Below are 21,306 nucleotides of genomic sequence, written 5' to 3' on the forward strand. Positions count from 1 at the left end.
TGCTCAACAGCTTAAGTAAATTCAAACTAAGACCACAATGAGATCCCACTCCATACCCATTAGGTTGGCTATTATCAAAAACAAACAAACAAATAAACAGAAAATAACAAATGTTGGTAAGGATGTGGAGAAATTGGGATCCTGATACATTGATTGCTGGTGGGAATGTAAAATGGTGCAGCCACTGTGGAAAACAGTATGGCAGTTCCTCGAAAAGTTAAACATAGAATTAGCATATGATCCAGCAATTCCTGAAGAATTGAAAGCAGGGACTCGGTTACTTGCAATGTTCATAGCAGCATCTTCCCAGTAGTCAAAAGGTGGAAGCATCCCAAATACCCATCCACAGATGAATGGATATTATTCATATGGAATATTCAATGGAATATTATTCAGCCTTAAAATGAGTGAAATTAGCCAGACACAAAAGACAAATATTGTATGTTCCCACTTATATGAGGTACCTAGAGTAGTCAAATGCAGAGTCAGAAAATAGAATGGTGGTTACCAGGGGATCGGGGAAGGAAGGAATGGGAAGTTAATGGAAACGGTTTCAGTTTGTGAAGGTGAAAACGTTCTGAAGATGCATGGTGGTAATAGTTATACAACAGTGTGAATGTACTTAATGCTACTACACTGTGCATGTAAAAATGGTTGAAATGATGTTTTATGTATAATTTAACACAAACTTTTAAAAAGAACGAAATTCTGATATATGTTGCAACGTGAATGTATAACTCTACCTATACGAGGCACTTAGAAGGGGCAAACTTATAGCAACAGAAGGTTGAACAGAGGTTACTAGGTGCTGGGAGGGGAGTAGAATGGGGAATTACTGCTTAACGGGTACAGAGTTGCTGTTTGGGATGATGGAAAATTCTGCATAGTAGTGATGATTGCACAACTTTGTGAATGTGCTTCATGACACTGAATTGTATGCTTGAAAATGGTGAGTGTATAAACGAAAATGGTAAATTTTATGTTATGTATATTTTACCACATTTTTTTAAGCTAAATGATATTTTTTAACCATTCTAAATGACAATAGGAAAGGGGAAAAGGAACACCTCCAAATCCTTATTTAGCATTATCTAATGATTTTTCCTGATTCTTTTGAGTATCATCTCATTAAAATAAATAGTGTGCATCATATGGGTGAAGCATGTATGCCTTTCTTGTTCAAGGTACGTGATACAACTCAGGAACCTTGCGGACGACTATCATTTATGAAAGAGCCAAAATCTACAAGAGGCCTGGTGCATCAAGCTATTTGCAACTTAAACATCACCCTGCCAATTTATGCGAAGGTATTGTAATCTGCTGTAGTGCAATTCAGAGAGTATAGCATTTGATTTTCAAATTCTTTAAAATAAATAAAAGCAAAGACACTGAATGCAACCATATATAACAGTCATTTTTGATACCCTGTCCAATTTATGATTTTCCATTTAAGTAAGGGAAAAAGTAGCTCTACCTTATTTCACATTAAATTCACTTTGATGGAAAATTTTCTGTAAATACATATTGGATATGGAAGAGAGAAAATTCAAATTTAAGATTTAATTTTTTGGACTAATTTTTAAAAATTAAATAGTTCACTTTGCCTTTCTTATTGTTTTTATGCGCCCTCCTGGCACCATACTAGTACATTTCACCCTACCGAAACTTTATGAGTCTATTAGCTTCGGTTTACTACCATTTCACAGGTGGATTATGTATTATGAGATTCAGAGCAACAACAGGATATTTTACCTTGTTGCTAAAATAATTATTTGTTCATCTTGTAACCTATACTGTTTTAGGAGCATCAAATTAATTTTTCAAGTATTTTAACATGATTAGTATATAAAATACTCGCATGTTATAGGAGTAGATTTGAAACATGGTTGAAAGGAAAATTCATTAATTCTTGACCCAAATCTACCTACAGGTATTACTTTCTAGTCAAACCTCTCCCCATTATAGAATTCTTTGATTACTCTGATCAAATCAAAGAAGGCAAGGGGGATGAATTAAATGTTGGGGAGAACTTTATTTATTATTAAAAAAAATTTTAAGCAGTATCCCTTTCCTTTTAATGGAAAGCTCCCACATGGCAATTTATAGGAGGTTATAGCAAGTGATCAGTGTGAATTTTAGAGGTTGGGAAGTGGGATGAGTAGTGGCAGGTGAGACCTGGAGGAGAGGCAGAAGTATATTTAAAATTCTAAATCTTGACTCTGCAAAACAAAACATTTCCTATACTTCTTTTTATTTACCACAGTATATTTTTCTTACTTAATTATTCTTATAAATTAGAGATCAGTCACATAGAGATAAGCATGTAGTGTCATGTTTAACATTGTAAATTCTTATTAAATGATAAAAATTAAATGAAATACCAGTATCTGTTTACATAAATTTACATATTATTCCAAGAATTAGAATACAGCAATAGGTATATTGATCCAGTAAGTGGACTGTAATTGCACTCCAATGGTACAGAATGTACTTTGGAGTTTGTACTGCTGATCACTTTTGAGTCACCGAAGCAGAATACCAAATAAGAACCACGAAGAAATATGTACTGCTGGGACGATCCACCTAAGTGATATGTAAAGATGAACGAGCTTTGTCTCTGATTTCAATGAGCTTTCAATGTGCTATAAAAGAAAGCATTTAGTTTATTATTACTTTTTACTTTTAAGTCAAGATGTATCAGACACAGTTATTAATGCTGTGATGGTCCAGGACAACTTTCCATTTAGTAACTCAAAACAAAAGAAAACATTGCCAAACAGTGTATAGTTCAGATATATTTTAGAACTTAGTAGCTCTTAATTATAATAGAACTCCTAAATATTGCCTGTGTATTGAAAATATTTTCACCATATGTTTATTTGTGGCTTTTAACATTTTTAGCCAATATCTGTAATGGCTGAGATATTGTCATCACCATTTCTGTAGACATATGCCATCAAATCCATTAAACGTCAAACTTTGAGGCTGCTGGTAACGGAGCATCTGAAATTAGTATATTTATAATTTTAGTTCTTTTGTCTAGTAGATTAGTCTATTTATAATCTTGGTTCTTTTGTCTCTTGAATCTACAGACATTTGCATTTAAATCAATCTTCTTTAATTTTTGTGCTTGTTTTCTGTACACTGTTAGTAAGAAAAAATACAAGTACGCTGACGTATGCTTACCTATTGATATCTGTTGTCAGGGTATTTAGTCTTGTCTTTTCTTCTAAATACTCTCCACTCTTCCTGCTCTCTTTTTTCCATCTTGCATGGCATCTTGGGGCGGCAAGGAATCAGAGTCAGATCAAGAACAGGAGGAAGAGGTAATTGTGTGGCATTGTCACTTGTTAATGGCTGTGTTACTGCTATAACCACTGATAAGAGCACATGGTTACCTGTGTCTTAGAAGGGTTACACCGTTGTCCTTAGTAATTAAAGGGTCACGATCTTACTTAACCTCTCTGAGCCTGTTTTCTCATCTTATGGACTGATTTCAGAGGACAGTAATATTACCCTATAAATTGTTACCTGTCTTTATGCAGCAATATAGATTACCAACAGCTGAAGACCAAAACCATTATCTCAGTGGTTCTCAAAGGTTGGTCTGGAGATGTCTGGAGGTCAAAACTCTTTCCTTAATATTACTGAAACATTTTTTGCCTTTTAGCTCCCATATCCTCAGAAGCTACATAGGAGTCTTCCAGAGGCTCCATTACATGTGATGACATCATCACCCTGACACTCTGGAATGTGTGCTTGTGTATACTTGGGTTCTTGTATATTCTCAGCTTTCATTTGTAATACAGATATTTATTTATATATGTTAAACAGAAGTTCTTCAGACTCCTCAGTATTTTTTTAGGAGTGTAAAGGGGGGTTAATAAAAAGTTTGAGAACCACTGAAATAAAAAACTTTAAGGAGCATATAGTTCATCCATTTGACTATACTAATATTATAATGCAGAACTCTACATATAATGAGCACTTCTTATAAGGTAGATTCTTTACTAAGTGCTCCACATACCCCACCAACACTGATCTGACAATCACCCTATGAGGTGTGTGCTATCATATCATAGATGATATGTGACAGATGAAGAAAATGAGCCTTAGAGAGGTTACCTTGAATAAATATCCATTTGAACTATACCTGCTTCGATAGTCAAAGCAAGTATGTGTTTGTTTCCCTTGTAAAGGTCTGAAAATGCCCAAACATTATCATAGAAATGAAAGAAATCATTGGAAAAGTCCTTACACTTAACTGATTAACATATTGCTTCCTGTTTCTAAGATAGACAGATGGAATTGTTATTAGTTGCACGTAAATGTTGTCAAATATACTAATTTTATTTTTTAATGTTATTCTGTTGGATTTAAACTAGAAAACCATAAAGAAAAACATAATAAACACCCTTGTACTCACCAGCTTAAAATGTAAGGCCTTATCAGTTCATAGACTGCCCCTGAATTCACTTCTTTACCGATACCCAGGCAGTGGGGCAGGATGAGAGGGGTGATTATAGACTCATTGTCCTGCCATGTATAACCAGATACACAATAAACTTACGACAAGACTGAAGTCATTTTTTCTCTCAGCTGTGCAGTCACTCTTTGTCTCTCATATTCAATTTCCTTTCTGTAGTTGGTGACTCAATCCCCAAGCTATTCAAGATGATACGTGCATACCTTGTTGAAAGAGCAACACAATTATGAAACCAACTTTGCTATGTTCAAATGAATTCTTCCGTTAGGCTTATGATTTTTCTAATGAGTATTTTCAGGAACTATTCAGGGCTACAGATCCAGTTTGTATTCTTTTCAGGATTTGGAATTCTGGCTTATAACTAATAATGAAACTACTTCTGTGGAATGTAACACCCTGGCATGCTCTTTGTTTTTTCCTTTCTCTCAACTAAATTGACACTTACTGTTTAAAACCTACTTCACTTTTTTCCTGGCCTTTTCCGTAATATGTATTTCTAACATCAAACACACCTGCATCATACCTTCCCAGGAGTAACATGTTAGAAAGGACTTTCCACCCATAGTGTCTAGAAAGGAGATTTGTTTTTTCAAAGTTAGGATAAGAATCAGAGACTCTAGGGAAGAACGGTAGCAAATTACTCTGACCTTCCTCTAGCTTATGGCATTTCCCACGTATATAAAATAGGAGCTTACTGTACACGTCAGGGGCTGTGAGGCAAGATGCTATTTGTAACCATTCAATTTATGTATGTTTTCTTTCAGATCGATATGACATCAGAAAAAAGTAAGATTTCAAATAAAATTGAGTTTGTTTGAAAGCTGGCTACAATAAAGAAAAGCATGAATCAAGATGCAAGCTAGTTGCCATTACTAACAACTATAATAATTATGTTTTTATATTATCCTTATTAATCATTAATATTTATTTAGAAAAGCAGCTTGGCCAGTTAAATTATGAATATATCTAATTTGTGAGCTAATTAGCAGTAAAATGCAATGATTATTCATCTAAGCATTCACTTTCTTTTAGATCCCTGTTAACCCTGCTATTGCTGTTATGCTTGTTTAGAAACCCACCCTACCGTTTTTGTCCATTTGTTAGCATAATATTGTCATCTCATTTTTTTAAGCTCTGACATGACAGTATCACTTTTTATATCAAGCAACAACTGACATCAGTAGAGAGCTCATTATTTATGTAGGCTACACCTGCAAAAGTGATACTGTCTTAATAGTTTTCAGCTAAAGCTAACTCTCCCCTCACCCCACCCCGACCCCTACCCCTTACACCTCTTACTGTGGTGAAGTATAACTGACTTTTCTAGGACTGAGGTCTAATGGACTTTTGTGAAAACTTTCTGAAAAAATTAAGAACCAGAAAAGCAAAAATTAAAACCTCCTGGATGAAATTATTAATCACAGCAGTATGTCATAATAGTGCTAATTTTAAATAATGATTCAAAGCCTAAACGTAATCTAGTACAAAGAGAACTGGATTTTACAGACTTTGAGAGAGCTATCTTAGAGTTCATTTCAGGTTTGTAACAGTCAATTAAATTTTTAGTTTGTTGGACTGTTTCTGGTGACTCTAGCTTCTTATGTGGAAGAAGTTGAGTTTTTCAGGTTTCCTTCTTGCTTTTATGCCCCAAATGCTCTAGAAAAAAATCTAATTTTTAATGTTTATTCATTTTAAGATTTATTTTGATTCACTGTATTTCAGGGTGCTATTCACAAAAGAAGAAAACTTAGAACCATGTTTAATATGGTCATCAGGCCCTATGCAATAATTATCAGGCTTTTTTTTTTTCCCCCTTCTTTTGAAGTCCTAGCACAATGTAATTTACTGCTAAGTTATTGAAATACTTTTAAATGAGAGTCTCCTTACCCTCATGTTAAATCATTATTCAGGACTAGAATATTTGAAATTCTGGATGTTTTCATTGTTTTATATCTGAACAAATCTGTATTGATATAAATTAGTTTAATATATCTTTGTATATGCATTTCACATAGTATAGCTCCTCAACATATACTGATTCTCTCAAGAGAAGGCATTTATGTTTATAAAAAAATTTACATTATCATTGCCTTCATTAATTCCTTTTTTTAAAGAGATTTTATTATCCCACTTTCTTCTCTGGGACTACGATGTTTATTTAAATGGCCCTTTGTTCCTTGGATACAAGCTAGTAGGAATTAAAAATTCATCCATCTGGCTCAATCATTTTTAAAAAGTTACTATATTGCTATAATGTCATAGATCCTCCTGAATGACTCCCAGGTATTGTGACTGCTTTAAAAGTTTCAAATATAGACTCATGTTTGGTTTTCTTTTAGTATAAAGACAATCATAAAATAATCTTCAACCAGGCATGAAATAATCTCCAAAGGAGGGCTCTGTTGAAAGGACTCTTTCCTAAGGTCTTTTCAAGAGTAAATCCTAAAAGAGTTTGAGTTTTCCCCCTTGCCTTTAATGGGTGCAGGCCCCCACTACCTATGCCTCAAACATACTGCATCGAGCATCTTGTATGTGGACTTTTAGGGAAGTAAATACGCTTCACCACAGTAACGTTTTCCATATTTGTTCTAATTTCTTACCATTCTCCTGCCTGCACATTTCAGCAAAGCCACCTCTCCCACCAGTTTTATTCCGCCTTTGCTTTGCATGGAAATAACTTGGCTTACATAAACTGTGCGTGTGTCCTGTGTGACTGTCTCTGATTTGGGTTGCCATGCATCACATTTTAACTTTGGACTCACATATAAGTTTAATCACAATCGTTGTTTTTGTTGTTTTTCTTTCCTTTCCTTTCTTTCCCTCCTTGGTCTGTCCATTACGTGTCTAAACAAGGAGGTTGCTCCAAGGAAAGGACCATGCCTCTCAGCACAAGACTGTTTGTTTTGTTGTTGGTGTGAATTTCCCTTAGATGAAATGCCGGTTTGCAGCTGATTCAGATATATTTTATATAGTCATTGTATATTGGCAGAACTAAATATACTGAATTCCAGATTTTTGTATGATTAAATAATGTCTATACATCATTAGACGATATTCTGAGTTTGCTACTACTGGCTTTCTCCTAGAGGAAATCAACTTTCTGCAATTTCTAATGCTTTTTTCCTTTTTTTCCCATGTTCATCTTTTTTCAACATTGGTCTGTAACATCTGAACAATCTTGAGATATCTCTGTGTAATTTCACTGCGTTCGTTCTTTGTTTTGTGATTTTGTGTGTGTCTTGATTAGTTGTGACAGTTTTGTTGTATGTGTGGATGTGCTACAAGTGAGAAAATTAAGCAAGTTATTTCCTGCTCATTTTTCCTTTTCAGTTTTTTTTCCGTTAGCCTTGCTTTGCTTTTGTATCCTGAGACCTTGTGGATCCACCATTCCCAGCCCATTTTTGTTGTTCCACCCGCCACAACAGGAAAAGACACTGTGTCGTTTCAGTCCTGATTACATTTGCCAATATCTTTTTTGATTTCCATTTTACTTTCAATGTTTTTCATTCACATCAAAGATGATGAGACAGAATCTACAGAAACATCTGTCCTGAAAAGTCACCTGGTTAATGAAGTTCCTGTCCTAGCAAGTCCGGACTTGCTCTCTGAAGTTTCTGAGATGAAACAAGATTTGATCAAAATGACTGCCATCTTGACCACAGATGGATCCGATAGGGCAGGTTCCCTCAAAGTGAAGGAGCTGGTGAAGGCTGCTGAGGAAGAGCCAGGGGAGCCTTTTGAAATTGTTGAAAGAGTTAAAGAGGACTTAGAGAAGGTGAACAAAATCCTGAGAAGCGGAACCTGCATGAGAGATGAAGACAGTGTGCCAAGGTCTCAGCCAGAGAGAGAATTAGTGGAAGAGGAATGGGTTATTGTCAGTGATGAGGAAATAGAGGAGGCTAAGCAAAAAGCATCTTTAGAAATCACCGAATACCCATGTGCAGAAGTTAGAATAGAGAAAGAGACCAAAGAAAAAGTAGAGAAAGACTCAACAGGGCTAGTGAACTACCTTACTGAGGATCTAAATTCCTACGTGTCTCCTCACAAAGAGCCACCGCAGACAGTGCAAGATCTGGCAGGGGAGAAACGTGAGGCTCTGGGTCCTTGCAGGAGCTCTGAAAGCGAAGGGAAAGCTAAAGAAGCATCTTCAGAGGAGACACAGAGTACACAGAAACAGCCCAAACCAAGCCTGGGCATAAAGAAGCCAGTGAGAAGGAAATTAAAAGAAAAACAAAAACAAAAAGAGGATAGTTCACAAGCTAGTGCAGAAAAAACTGAACTTAAAAAAGGTAGTTCAGAAGAGTCATTAGATGAGGACCCAGGTTTAGCCCCCGAGCCTCTTCCCCCTGTAAAAGCTACGTCACCTTTGATAGAAGAAACTCCCATTGGTTCCATAAAGGACAAGGTGAAGGCCCTTCAAAAACGAGTGGAAGATGAACAGAAAGGGCGAAGCAAGTTGCCTGTCAGAGTCAAAGGCAAAGAAGATGTGCCAAAAAAGATAACACAAAGGACACATCTAGCTGCATCCCCCTCTCTGAAGTCCGAGAGACATGTGCCAGCATCACCCTCCTTGAAAACAGAAAGACACTCTTCTCTTTCCTCTTCTGCAAAAACTGAGAGGCACCCTCCAGTATCACCAGTGAGTAAAACCGAGAAACACTCACCCTTGTCACCCTCTGCAAAAACTGAAAAGCACTCACCTGTGTCATCCTCAAGTAAAACTGAGAAACACTCACCCTTGTCACCCTCCGCAAAAACTGAAAGACACTCCCCTGTATCCTCTTCTACAAAAACAGAAAGACACCCACCTGTTTCGCCTTCAGGTAAAACAGACAAACGCCCACCCGGCTCGCCCTCTGGGAGAACAGAGAAACATCCACCAGTGTCACCTGGCAGAATAGAGAAACGCTTGCTTGTATCACCAGCTGGAAGAATGGAAAAGCATTCACCTGTCTCAACCTCTGGGAAAACCGAGAAGCACCTGCTTGTGTCACCTTCTGGGAAAACAGACAAGCAACCACCTGTCTCCCCCACCTCAAAAACAGAAAGAATCGAGGAGACAATGTCTGTTCGGGAGTTGATGAAAGCTTTCCAGTCAGGTCAGGACCCATCTAAACATAAGACTGGACTCTTTGAGCACAAATCCGCAAAACCAAAACAGCCACAAGAAAAAAGCAAAGTTCGGGTAGAAAAAGAAAAGGGGCAGATAGTAACCCCGAGAGAAACGCAGAAAATGGAGAGTCAGACAATCAAACGAGGCCAGCGATTCCTGGTCACGGGACCTTCAGAATCCAGAAGAGCGGTCCGTGCTTCCTCCGCAGGGTTTAAGAGAGAAGATGTAGCTGAAGGAAAGGAGAAAGCGCTCAACCACAAAACACCCGAACCTGTTCAGCCAGCACCTGAAGAAGAAAGCCATAAAGATAGTGAAGCCCCCAAAGAAAAGCTGGCTGATGAACAGGGAGACATGGATCTCCAGATCAGCCCAGACAGGAAAACCTCCACTGACTTTTCTGACGTCATTAAGCAGGAACTGGAAGACAATGACAAATACCAACAGTTCTGCCTGAGTGAAGAGACTGAGAAGGCGCAGCTTCACTTAGACCAAGTGCTCACTAGTCCTTTCAACACAACATTCCCACTAGATTACATGAAAGATGAGTTCCTCCCAGCCCTGTCTTTACAGAGTGGTGCCTTACATGGCAGTTCGGAAAGCCTGAAGCAGGAAGGGGTAGCAGGTTCTCCGTGTGGCAGCCTGATGGAAGGGACCCCTCAGATTAGTTCAGAAGAAAGCTATAAGCATGAGGGCCTAGCAGAGACCCCCGAGACAAGCCCAGAAAGCCTTTCTTTCTCACCAAAGAAAAGGGAGGAGCAAATTGAGGAAACAAAGGAAACTACCAAGTTAAAAACACCACCAGAAATTCATTCCGAAAAAGGACATCCCTCAACCAAAGACGTTACTGATGGTTCTGAAGGGCAAGGTGCTGCAGTCACGGGGGGCACAGAGCCCTCTGCTGAGTGTTTGCTGAAGGAGGTCACCCTAGACCCTTCCAAAGACACATGCCCCCCACAAGAAGGTGACGGCCTTGGCAGTCAAGGTGTATCATTAGCAAAAGAACCATCCGAAGGACTGACTGAGGAAGTGTCCTGTGATGAAGGTCCACTTAAATATGTTAGTTCAGCCCATGAGACACAAATTGATACTGAAGCTCAGGGATCCACAGCCACCAAGCCCTCAGATGAGACAAAGGCCTTGCCGCTGCCTGATGCTGCTGTAAAGACAGGCCCAAGGGCTGAATCAAAGCCCCAGGGAGTCACTAGAAGTCCCCAAGGGTTAGAACTTGCACTCCCTAGCCGTGATAGTGAGGTCCTCAGCCCTGGGGCTGATGAATCCTTCACAGTGAGCCACAAAGACTCCCTGGAAGCCAGCCCAGTGCTGGAGGATAACTCCTCACACAAAACTCCTGATTCTCTGGAACCGAGTCCTCTGAAAGAATCCCCTTGCCATGATTCTCTTGAAAGCAGCCCTGTTGAACCAAAGATGAAGGCTGGAATTCTGCCGAGTCACTTTCCCCTTCCTTCAGCCGTTGCCAAAACAGAACTCTTCACGGAAGTGGCCTCTATGCGGTCCCGGCTGCTCCGAGACCCAGACGGCAGTGCTGAGGATGACAGCCTTGAGCAGACGTCACTCATGGAGAGCTCAGGGAAGAGCCCCCTTTCCCCTGACACCCCCAGCTCCGAAGAAATTAGCTATGAGGTCACACCCAAAACCACAGATGCAGGCACCCCCAAACCAGCTGTGATTCCTGAATGTGCAGAGGAGGATGACTCAGAAAGTGGGGAGAGAAAGAGGTTCACACCTGAAGAGGAAATGTTTAAAATGGTAACCAAAATCAAAACGTTTGATGAACTTGAACAAGAAGCAAAGCAGAAAAGGGACTACAAAAGAGAAGCCAAGCAAGAAGAGTCTTCTTCATCCTCTGACGTAGATGTTGACTGTTCAGCAGACATGGATGAAACAAAACACACGGAGAGTGTAGAGGATGAAAGCGATGTCCCTGTGGTTGTAACATCAGAGAGCAGAAAGGCTTCTTCCTCCTCAGAAAGTGAACCTGAGTTGACACAGCTGAAGAAAGGTGCTGACTCAGGCCTCTTATCAGAGCCAGTTATTCAAGTGCAACCCCCTTCCCCACTTCCGTCCAGCATAGACTCAAATTCCAGTCCCGAAGAAGTACAATTCCAGCCTGTCGTTTCCAAACAATACACTTTTAAGATGAATGAAGATACTCAGGAAGATTCAGGTAAATCAGAGGAAGAAAAAGATCGTGAATCTCATTTACCTGAAGACAGTCATACTGTTTCTACTGATGGCCCAGAGATGTCTTATGATGATCTAAACAGAGATGCTGATCAACAAAAACTTTGTGATGACCACGGGTATGAAGCAGGGAGTCCCAGCGGCTCAGCCACTCCTATCTCTTCAGGTCTCCGCAGTTCCACTGGTGATGATGTCAGTGAGCAGCTAGTTACCCATAAGGAATCATTAGCTCTCCAAGACACTGGTGGAAAAGATACAGAAGAAGAAGGGCTTGATGTTTCTGGAGTCGAATCTCCACAAGTAGATTGCCCCAGTGAAAGCTCTTCATCTTTGTCCTCTTTGCATCATTGTCCAGCATCTGAAGCAAAAGAATTAGATGAAGACACAGTCTCCACATCCTCTGCTACAAAAATGGAGGTCACAAAACCTGACCAAGCTTTTGAGAGCTTACCAGAGGACTGGTCCACTCTAGACTCATCCATTACTACTCAAGCTGATAGATCGTCCTTGGATGTTCCATTGTCTGACCCAGTGGAGACTGATGAAATCTCTGATCCTCAAATCATAAGCCCTTATGAAAATGTTCCTTCTCAACCTTTTTTCTCTAGTGAAGAAAGCAAAACCCAAACAGATACAAGACACACAAGTTTTCACTCTTCTGAAGTGTCTTCTGTTACCACCACATCCTCCACTGAAGACGTAGAAGTGACAAGCGCCTCTGGAAGAACTGTTTCAAGTGAAGAATCTAATTTTGAGGACCAGAACCTGGACGTAGAACCCAAACAAGAAAGTACCTTGTGGGAAATGCAGTCAGATAGAGCCTCCTCATCTTTAGAGCCAACTGTACCAAATACATCAACAGTTGCTGGTGAACAGAGAAGCAAAGTCATCATCACAAAAACTGATGTAGATTCTGATTCCTGGAGTGAAATCCGTGAGGATGATGAAGCCTTTGAGGCTCGAGTGAAAGAGGAAGAACAGAAGATATTTGGTTTGATGGTAGACAGACAATCGCAGGGTACCACCCCTGACACCACTCCTGCTAGGACCCCAACTGAAGAGGGGACCCCAACCAGTGAGCAAAATCCGTTTCTCTTTCAGGAAGGAAAATTGTTTGAGATGACCCGAAGTGGTGCCATTGATATGACCAAAAGGTCCTATGCAGATGAAAGTTTTCACTTTTTCCAAATTGGGCAAGAATCCAGGGAAGAGACTCTCTCTGAAGACATGAGAGAAGGGGGTACTGGTGCTGAGCCCCTAGAGCTGGAGACATCAGCTGAGTCATTAGCACTCTTAGAGTCGAAAGAAACAGTGGATGACGAAGCAGAGCTACTCCCAGATGACCTGAGTGAGGAAGTAGAAGAAATACACGCTTCAGATGCTCCACTTAACTCCCAAATGGAGATTTCAGCCTCCATTGAAACATCAATGAAAGAGGCAACTTCTGTGGGAGCTGAGGACCTCCCCTCCTTGGGAATGGGTGACACACCTCCCCTGTCCAGTGTGAAGCAGACAGCTTGCCCCGACTCCCCTAAACCGGTTGGGCAAGTTCAGTTAGATTTTTCCACAGTCACTAGGTCTGTATATGCAGATCGGGGTGATGATTCTCCCGATTCATCCCCAGAGGAACAGAAATCAGTCATTGAAATCCCTACTGCACCCATGGAGAATGTGCCTTCTACTGAAAGCAGGTCCAAAATCCCTGTAAGGACTATACCCACTTCAACCCCAGCACCTCCATCTGTGGAGTATGAGAGCTCCCTTTCTGAAGATTTTCTACCCAGCCTGGATGAGGAAAGTAAACAGGATGAAACAAAACCAAAGTCTAAAATCCCCACGAAAGTGCCCGTCCAAAGAGTCGAGCAGCAGCCTTCGCATCTAGACCTGTCTCTACAGAAAACAGAGGCTCCTCAGGGACAGGACATGACAAGCAGAGCGCCAAGTAATAGAAGCAAACCTGAATCTGATGCCAGTTCGGATGCAAAGACCAAATGTCCAGTAAAAACTAGAAGTTACACTGAGACAGAAACAGAAAGCACAGAGTGGGCAGAGGAGCTTGAGTTAGAATCAGAGGAAGGGGCCACAAAACCAAAGATATTTGCATCCCGATTGCCAGTAAAGAGCAAAAGCACCACATCTTCCTGCAGGGGGCCCACGAGCCCCACAAAAGAAAATAAGGAGCATTTCTTTGACCTTTACAGGAACTCCATAGAATTCTTTGAGGAGATTAGTGATGAGGCTTCCAAGTTAGTGGATAGACTTACACAGTCAGAAAGGGAGCAGGAGTTAGTTTCAGATGACGAAAGTAGTAGTGCCCTGGAAGTTTCAGTAATTGAAAATCTGCCACCTGTTGAGACCGAGAACTCAATTCCTGAGGACATCTTTGACACAAGGCCCATTTGGGATGAGTCCATTGAGACTCTGATTGAACGCATCCCTGATGAAAATGGCCATGACCATGCTGAAGGTATTTGCCAGCCACTGGGATTCCCTGTGCTACGCATGTCATAAATTTGATATAGTTTTTTTGTGTGTCTGTTTTATTTGGTGATTTGTGTCTCATTTTCTTTAAGCTTTCTGTAGTGGTTACTATGTTTGTGTAAGCCCTTTGTGTTTTGTGCTTTCTCTGTATACTCTTGTCTGTGGAAACAATCTCAAGATTGAGTAATGAGAATGCTTATGGAAAACATAAACATGATCGACAGGCAACGGGGATCTTGCCTTTTCTCTAGCTGCTGCACGTGACGCCATGCAAGCTTTGAGTTTTGTTGTTCTGACGTTCCAGGCTTAGCCTTAAATTAAGCATACGGATATATTTGGTTTTGTTTCATATTATGAGGATTCATTGCTTTTTCTAATTACCTTTGAGTACTTTAATAAGTACTTAACAATTTTATAATGATTAGGAAGCCGTTTACACAAGAAGATTTCACATACCATGAAATTCTAATTGTTGAGGATTTGTTTTTGATTCAGAAAGGTTGGATTTCAGATACCATTGGTAAACACTTTAAGCAAACAATCATAAGGTAAAAACATGCTTTTTCATTTATGTGGCAGATGAATGGAGAATGGACTCTGATTAGATGCAGCAGACAACAAAAACTCAAACTTTGCATGATTTAAGTTGACTGTGAGGGGATGATGGCTCTTTGAATTATAAAAAAAGGAAACCATAGATGGCTTTGAGAAGTAGCCTCTGGTCTTCCAGTATCTCTACAATAAAGACTATTATTCTTAAATTTGGGTTATAAAAAAATGACCATGACCTAAAATGCTGCCCATCAATTAATGGGGGTTAAAAATCAAAGGGAAAATTATAGTCTGTGGGAGTATTATATGAGCTTACTTAGTAGTAAGCAGACAGAAACTTTGCCCAAAAGACAATATAACATACACATACATATACATACACTTTATTCTTCCTTCTTCCAAGGTTACCAGAACCAAGATAAATGTTGTTTCTGGCCATACTAAAAAAAGCCAGGATGGTCTGATCAACCCATGATCTCGGTCTCTTGTGAATCTCGGATGTGATTTCTTTGCAACATGACCCAGACGTGATCTTATACTGCCACAGGCAATAATAGGAGGTCCTAACCAATTACTCCATTTCTCCATCCCATTTATGATTTTTCTGGTGTTTGATGAGCTAGATGATTCTCTTCGGGTGGGCAGTATCCTCTCAGATAACTTTAAGAGGAAAGTCCTAAGATTACTAGAAATCGGTAACTTATATAATTATGTCCAGTGACTAGTCTTGATTAAAGAGATATGGAAGCAGATGGTTTTCATGATTTTTATTACATTTATTCCCCATTCCATTCCAGAAATCAGGCAAACACACAATTTAATATGATTTAAAATGTAATCGTTAATTTGTGCTGTGATCAAATATTTGGACAATTGACTGCCTTTCTTTGGATGATCAGTATTGTGGTTCCTCTCCTGTCATGGACAACCTTTGGCCATTCTGTTTTTGACCTTCTGTAGATCAACAGGATGAGCAGGAACGGATTGAGGAAAGGCTGGCTTATATTGCTGATCACCTTGGTTTCAGCTGGACAGGTAAAATGAGTGTGACCCTTTTTTTTCAACAAAACCTGCTTGGTTGGCTGTTGCATCAGCCAACTGTCATTAACAATGAAAAAAGGCCTTTTTTTTCTTTCCTTGAGGAAGAACGCATGGAATAGTGAAAAGAATGATACTATGAACTAGAAAATCCAGGGTCTGCATTAACTCACTGCATGAACCAGGGCAGGCCTTTAATTGTCTCTGGCATTTTGAATAATAGAACTTTAGATTAAGAGATTTTGAGAATATAAGAAGCCCCACTACCCTCCTTTGGGAGCTGTGGATATCTAAACTTTGGGGAGATTATTGTGTTTCAAAACCATTGTTAGTTGTAATTGTCATAAAATTTAATTTGAGATTCAACCGGGGCTCCTTGTTTTAGATGCCTTGAATCAGATATCTTCATCCTGAATAGTACTAAAATTTACTTCAGATGACTGTTGAAGTACATATGAATGAGATGTTTAATAATTCTCTGAGAGATGGGTATGTTTCAGTTTAGAAATTGTATGTTAAATAATTTTTTAATGGAAAGTGAATTCTAAAATCAATATGGTTTATTTACAACTCATGAGTTGTAGGTTTTAAAACTATACCCTTTCATCTTCCCTGCTGTTTAACATATTAAAGCAAGATTGTCCGTCTGGATTTTTTTCTTTTTTCTGTTTTTGTTGTTTGTTTATTTGTTTGGTCTGACTTCCTTTTATTAAGTAGACTTGTGACTACTTAATTGAAACAAGCAGTTTAAAGTTAATATTAATCTCCTTTCAGTTTCTTAAAAATTTGGTATGAATAGGAGCTAGGAGTCATAATATCCTTAAAGATAATTGATAATGTAGAATAAATGACTAAAGCATTTTAAAGTAATTTAAAAATACTGAGCAGGTTTATTTAATTGAGGGATTTAGGGGAAGGAAGGGTATCAAAATATCCCTGATTGACTGACTAAGTAGGTAGCATTCAGAATTATTTATTTTGCTTCTTAAGTATTTATGAGTGTATATATTAAACGTAATATCTATTATAGTTGGTGAAAATTCAAACCTTACAATCACTGAATGGTATAAAATGAAAAATAAATTAGTCTCTCACACCTACATCTCATCTTTGAGCCCCTTTCCTCAAAGGTAACTGCTAACACTTTCTCATGTATTCAGAAAAAAATCTGCAGTGCCCACATCTATGCTTATTATTTAAAAATAAGCAAAATTTTACTTAACAGTATTCTTCGTAAATACTCCATCAGCATAGAAATATCTATGGCATTCTTTTAAATGGCTATTTAATTCCACTCTATGGAGGTACCATAATTTTATCAGTGGCCTTTGTTGATGGCTACTTAGGTTGTTTCCTGTTAGTGGCAGTAGATATCCTTATGCACCGATAGATTTTTGTGGGTGTTTCTATAGGGCATATTCCTAGAAGAAAAAAAGCTGCGTAAATATATGTATATTTTTAATTTTGAAAGATATTGGCAAATTGCCCTCCGAAAAGACACCTCATTCACACACACACACACACACACACACACACGCACACACACACACACACCTCAATGTATAAGCAACCATATAGAATGTTAATGGTAGACTTTAAAGGAAAACTTTGAGGCTTCTTCCCTAGGTCGGTTAATCCTTCCCAGACCTTTTATTCATGTGACATCAAATCACAGAAAGGAGTTTATCCAACCACCATAATATAGCTACAACCAGTATTTATCCAAGTACCCAGAAACAGAATTTATAGTATTTGCAAGTCCCCTAATTATGATTAAAAGTGAGACATGGTCTCTTTCTGTTTTCAGTCATTTATTTTCCATTGTCTTGGTTAAGAGTATAAGCCAGTATTAATGGTCTCTTCCAAATTTTGGAATTAAATGGTCCTGAATTTACATATTTTATCATCATTGCCTCAAACTTACTATTTCCACTATGACAGTGATCAATTCTATACCCACATTTAAGGAAAATATCTGCAGTTAGTGCTAGAAGAACAGAGGCATACGAGAGTCATTTCTAATAAGTAGGAAAAAACAAAGGAACTCTGTTACAGCAATACGAAGAACACATCATTTACAAAATCACAAGGCAACGTGTAGAGACTCAAACTATGAAGTTAATGTATTTACAGAGGAGTATTTTCTCTTTTAGAATTAGCAAGAGAACTGGATTTCACTGAGGAGCAAATTCATCAAATTCGAATTGAGAACCCTAACTCCCTCCAAGACCAGAGTCATGCACTATTGAAGTATTGGCTGGAAAGGGATGGGAAACATGCGACAGGTAGGTGGAGATCTATATGTAAAAGGCGATAGGCCGGAAGTAGAAAAAAGTCCTGTTCAACAAACCTTTTATGCAAATTCAGTAAAAAGGTAAAATGACAGATGCCATCAACCTGAAGTGCTACTGTAAGCAAATGAGAAGAAGCTGTAACATTTCTCAAATATGCATGTTGCATAAAAATTCTTGTATTGTGTTCCTTTGAACAGCATTAACTAGTGGAAAGTGATACTAGCACTAGCTGCTAACAGGAAAGTTATTAAAGTCCTAAAATTTTCTATGTATTGACAGCAGACACACTTGCTTTATTAGCCATTGTCTTACTGATGGTGCATTACATTCAGTTCCTGCTTCCTTTACTCCTAAATAACTAAAATGGGGGGGCGCTTCCCTGGTGGCGCAGTGGTTGAGAGTCCGCCTGCCGATGCAGGGGACACGGGTTCGTGCCCTGGTCCAGGAAGATCCCACATGCCGCGGAGGGGCTGGGCCCGTGAGCCATGGCCGCTGAGCCTGCGCGTCCGGAGCCTGTGCTCTGCAGCGGGAGAGGCCACAACAGTGAGAGGCCCGCGTACCGAAAAAAAAATTTTTTTAATTAAAATAAATAAATAAATAAAATCGGGGAAAATGTCAAGTAGATATTCTACATAATGATTTATATATGATATTCTGACCATATCAAATAAAATGGGAAGTGATACAGAACATAACTACTTCTTATCCCTCAGCTGGTCTAAGTTTGCCACTTTGTTTAATGCCTCTTTGAAGACCTACCTAGGGACCTCCCTTATTTACATCTAGCCCACATTTATCTTTCCTTCTCTTACCATTATTCTAGGTAGGATTGCCAGATTTAGCAAATAAAAATTGAGAGCACCCAGTTAAATTTAAATTTCAGATAGTCAACAGATACTTTTCTAGTATATGCATATCCTATGCAGTATTGGGGATATACTTTTACTAAAACAATTTGTCTTTTATCTAAACTTCACATTTGACAGGGTGTCCTATGTGTAATCTAGCAACTCCGCCTTTAGGGCTTATGCGCATATGCTCTGTCACCCATTTCGTACATAGCCCTTGTTTGTTCGCTTACGTTTACAAAGACCCTTAATCGGGCTTTGGTTGTTTCTTGTACAAACATCAAAATTGTAGTAAATTTTTCCTGTGCTTACAATATATCACCAAAAAAATTCAGTAAGGCAACTAAATGAAAGAGATTTTTAAAAGAGCAGCCCTCAGGTGTAATTTTCTCTAATATCCCAGATGCCAGTCTCATTGACTGTCTCACCAAGATCAACCGAATGGATATTGTCCATCTCATGGAGACCAGCACAGAGCCTCTCCAGGAGCGCATCAGTCATAGCTATGCAGAGATTGAACAGACCATTACACTGGATCACAGTGAAGGTCAGACAATTTGTGTATGTGTATGAGTGTCTGTGATGTATGGTTAATTCAGGCAGCTGGACCCACTGTCTTCCTTTTTTCAGAGCGTTGACCATGGCCTTTGCTGGTACGTTCTTCTCCTGAGACTTCCCTGCCCATTTTAGGTGCCCCCATCCCTCTCGTTCTTTGTTATTTCATCATTGTCTCAGTCAGCGTGGGCTGCTATAACAAAATACCATGAACTGGGTAGCTTAAACAACAGAAATTTGTTTCTCACAGTTCTGGAAACTGGAAATTCGAGATCAGGGTGATAGCCTGGCTGGGTTCTGGTGAGGGCCCTATTCTAGATTGTACACGGCTGCCTCCTTGCTCTGTCCTTACGTAGGGGACAGAGAAATAGCTAGCCCTCTGACCTCTTCTTATAAGGGTGCAAGTCCCATTCATGAGGGCTCCACCCTCATGACCTAATTACCTCGCAGGGTTACCACCTCTGAATACCATCACGTTGGGACTAGGGTTTCAACATATGAATTTGAAGGGGACCCAAACATTCAGTCCATAACAGCCATCAACATGGATGATCCGTCCAGTGCCCTTTCCTCAGCTCCTTGATGGCACTTCTGCTACTTGTGTCTTTTACTCTACCTTAGTGACCCATTTCTGTGCCCACAACCCAAACTAAATCATTATCAGTGACTGTACTACTTCCAGGTCCTAACTTGAAGCATTATACTTACATCCTCTTTTACTTCTACACAATAATTCTGCAAACCCATTGGACCTCTAGTCATTGGTCCTACCCCCTTTTCAGTATTAAAGTTTCTCGAATCCACCCTCATTCACTTCCATGCTCACTCACTCCCATTCTTTCTCCTTCTCTCTCTCTCATTGCTATTTTTACACGTTCTCTTCTTTCAAGCCTCCAACATTACTCTTCTTTTTATTTATTCCAACCTGATGACCATACTTCATATTCCTTAGAAAAAATAGGAATACCTGTAAGCAAATGTCCATATTCTTTCACCACAAAGTCTCTCAACCTAAGTGCATCTCAGTGCTTATACTCTACCTTCCCTGCTGTATGAAATGGCCTTCCTTTGCTAAAGCCATCATCTCTTCTTTTGTACTAGATCTCATCCCCTTTTACCAACTATTGACTTCACTTCTGCAATCACCCACTCTGTCTCCTACAACTAGAACATTGTGAACAGCACTGAAACGTGCTTTAATAGATCCCAGCTTTAAAAACAAAGCAAAGGAAATAACTCCTTTCACCCTATATGCTCCCCTGTATGACTGCTCTGTTTCTCCATCCATTTCATGGGAAATCTCTTCAAAAGAATAGTCTAACTTTTCTGTCACTACTCTCTACTTTCTCTCTTTCCTTCTCTCTAGAACTGTCTCTAGAATCCACACAAGTCAGGTTTTGTCATCACCACTCAACAGAAAAGAATCTTGCAAAATTAACCAATTGTTTCCTCATCGCCAAATGCACTGACGCCATTCTCAGTCTTCATCTTCCTTTACCTCTTCTTAACATTTGACACAGAAAGTTAATCCCTTCTTCTTAAGACATTTTCTTCACTCACTTTCCATGATAACCTCTCTTCTTGTTTTTTTTTTTATTTTCTTATTTTATAGGACAGTCTTCCTCAATGTCTTTCTGCAGCTTACTTTCCATAGGTTTACGTGATGGCATGTATTACTGTTCAGCAAGAGCCTCATAGCTCGGCCCATCTCCCACCTCTCGCCCTCTTTCCCAAGTC

General features: G+C 39.3%; 1 protein-coding gene across 11 annotated transcripts in view; it reads left to right on the forward strand.

The window, feature by feature from the left end:
• The window catches only part of ANK2 (ankyrin 2), a 272,366-nt gene that overhangs the window by 235,479 nt on the left and 15,581 nt on the right, over positions 1 to 21,306 (forward strand). For 6 of the 11 annotated variants that reach the window (XM_029235234.1, XM_029235243.1, XM_029235233.1 and 3 more), the window contains exons 33-39: positions 1,185 to 1,307; positions 3,294 to 3,326; positions 5,251 to 5,272; positions 8,005 to 14,268; positions 15,795 to 15,869; positions 18,026 to 18,157; positions 19,418 to 19,561. In XM_029235234.1, the coding sequence (XP_029091067.1) occupies positions 1,185 to 1,307; positions 3,294 to 3,326; positions 5,251 to 5,272; positions 8,005 to 14,268; positions 15,795 to 15,869; positions 18,026 to 18,157; positions 19,418 to 19,561 (6,793 nt within the window). The remainder of the gene's footprint in view (positions 1 to 1,184; positions 1,308 to 3,293; positions 3,327 to 5,250; positions 5,273 to 8,004; positions 14,269 to 15,794; positions 15,870 to 18,025; positions 18,158 to 19,417; positions 19,562 to 21,306) is intronic. The other 5 variants (XM_029235242.1, XM_029235239.1, XM_029235241.1 and 2 more) reach the window with 3 other exon arrangements.

Source organism: Monodon monoceros, unplaced genomic scaffold (assembly GCF_005190385.1).
Source record: "Monodon monoceros isolate NGI ecotype Baffin Bay Population unplaced genomic scaffold, NGI_Narwhal_1 Super_Scaffold_20, whole genome shotgun sequence".
NCBI classification, from domain to species: domain Eukaryota; kingdom Metazoa; phylum Chordata; class Mammalia; order Artiodactyla; family Monodontidae; genus Monodon; species Monodon monoceros.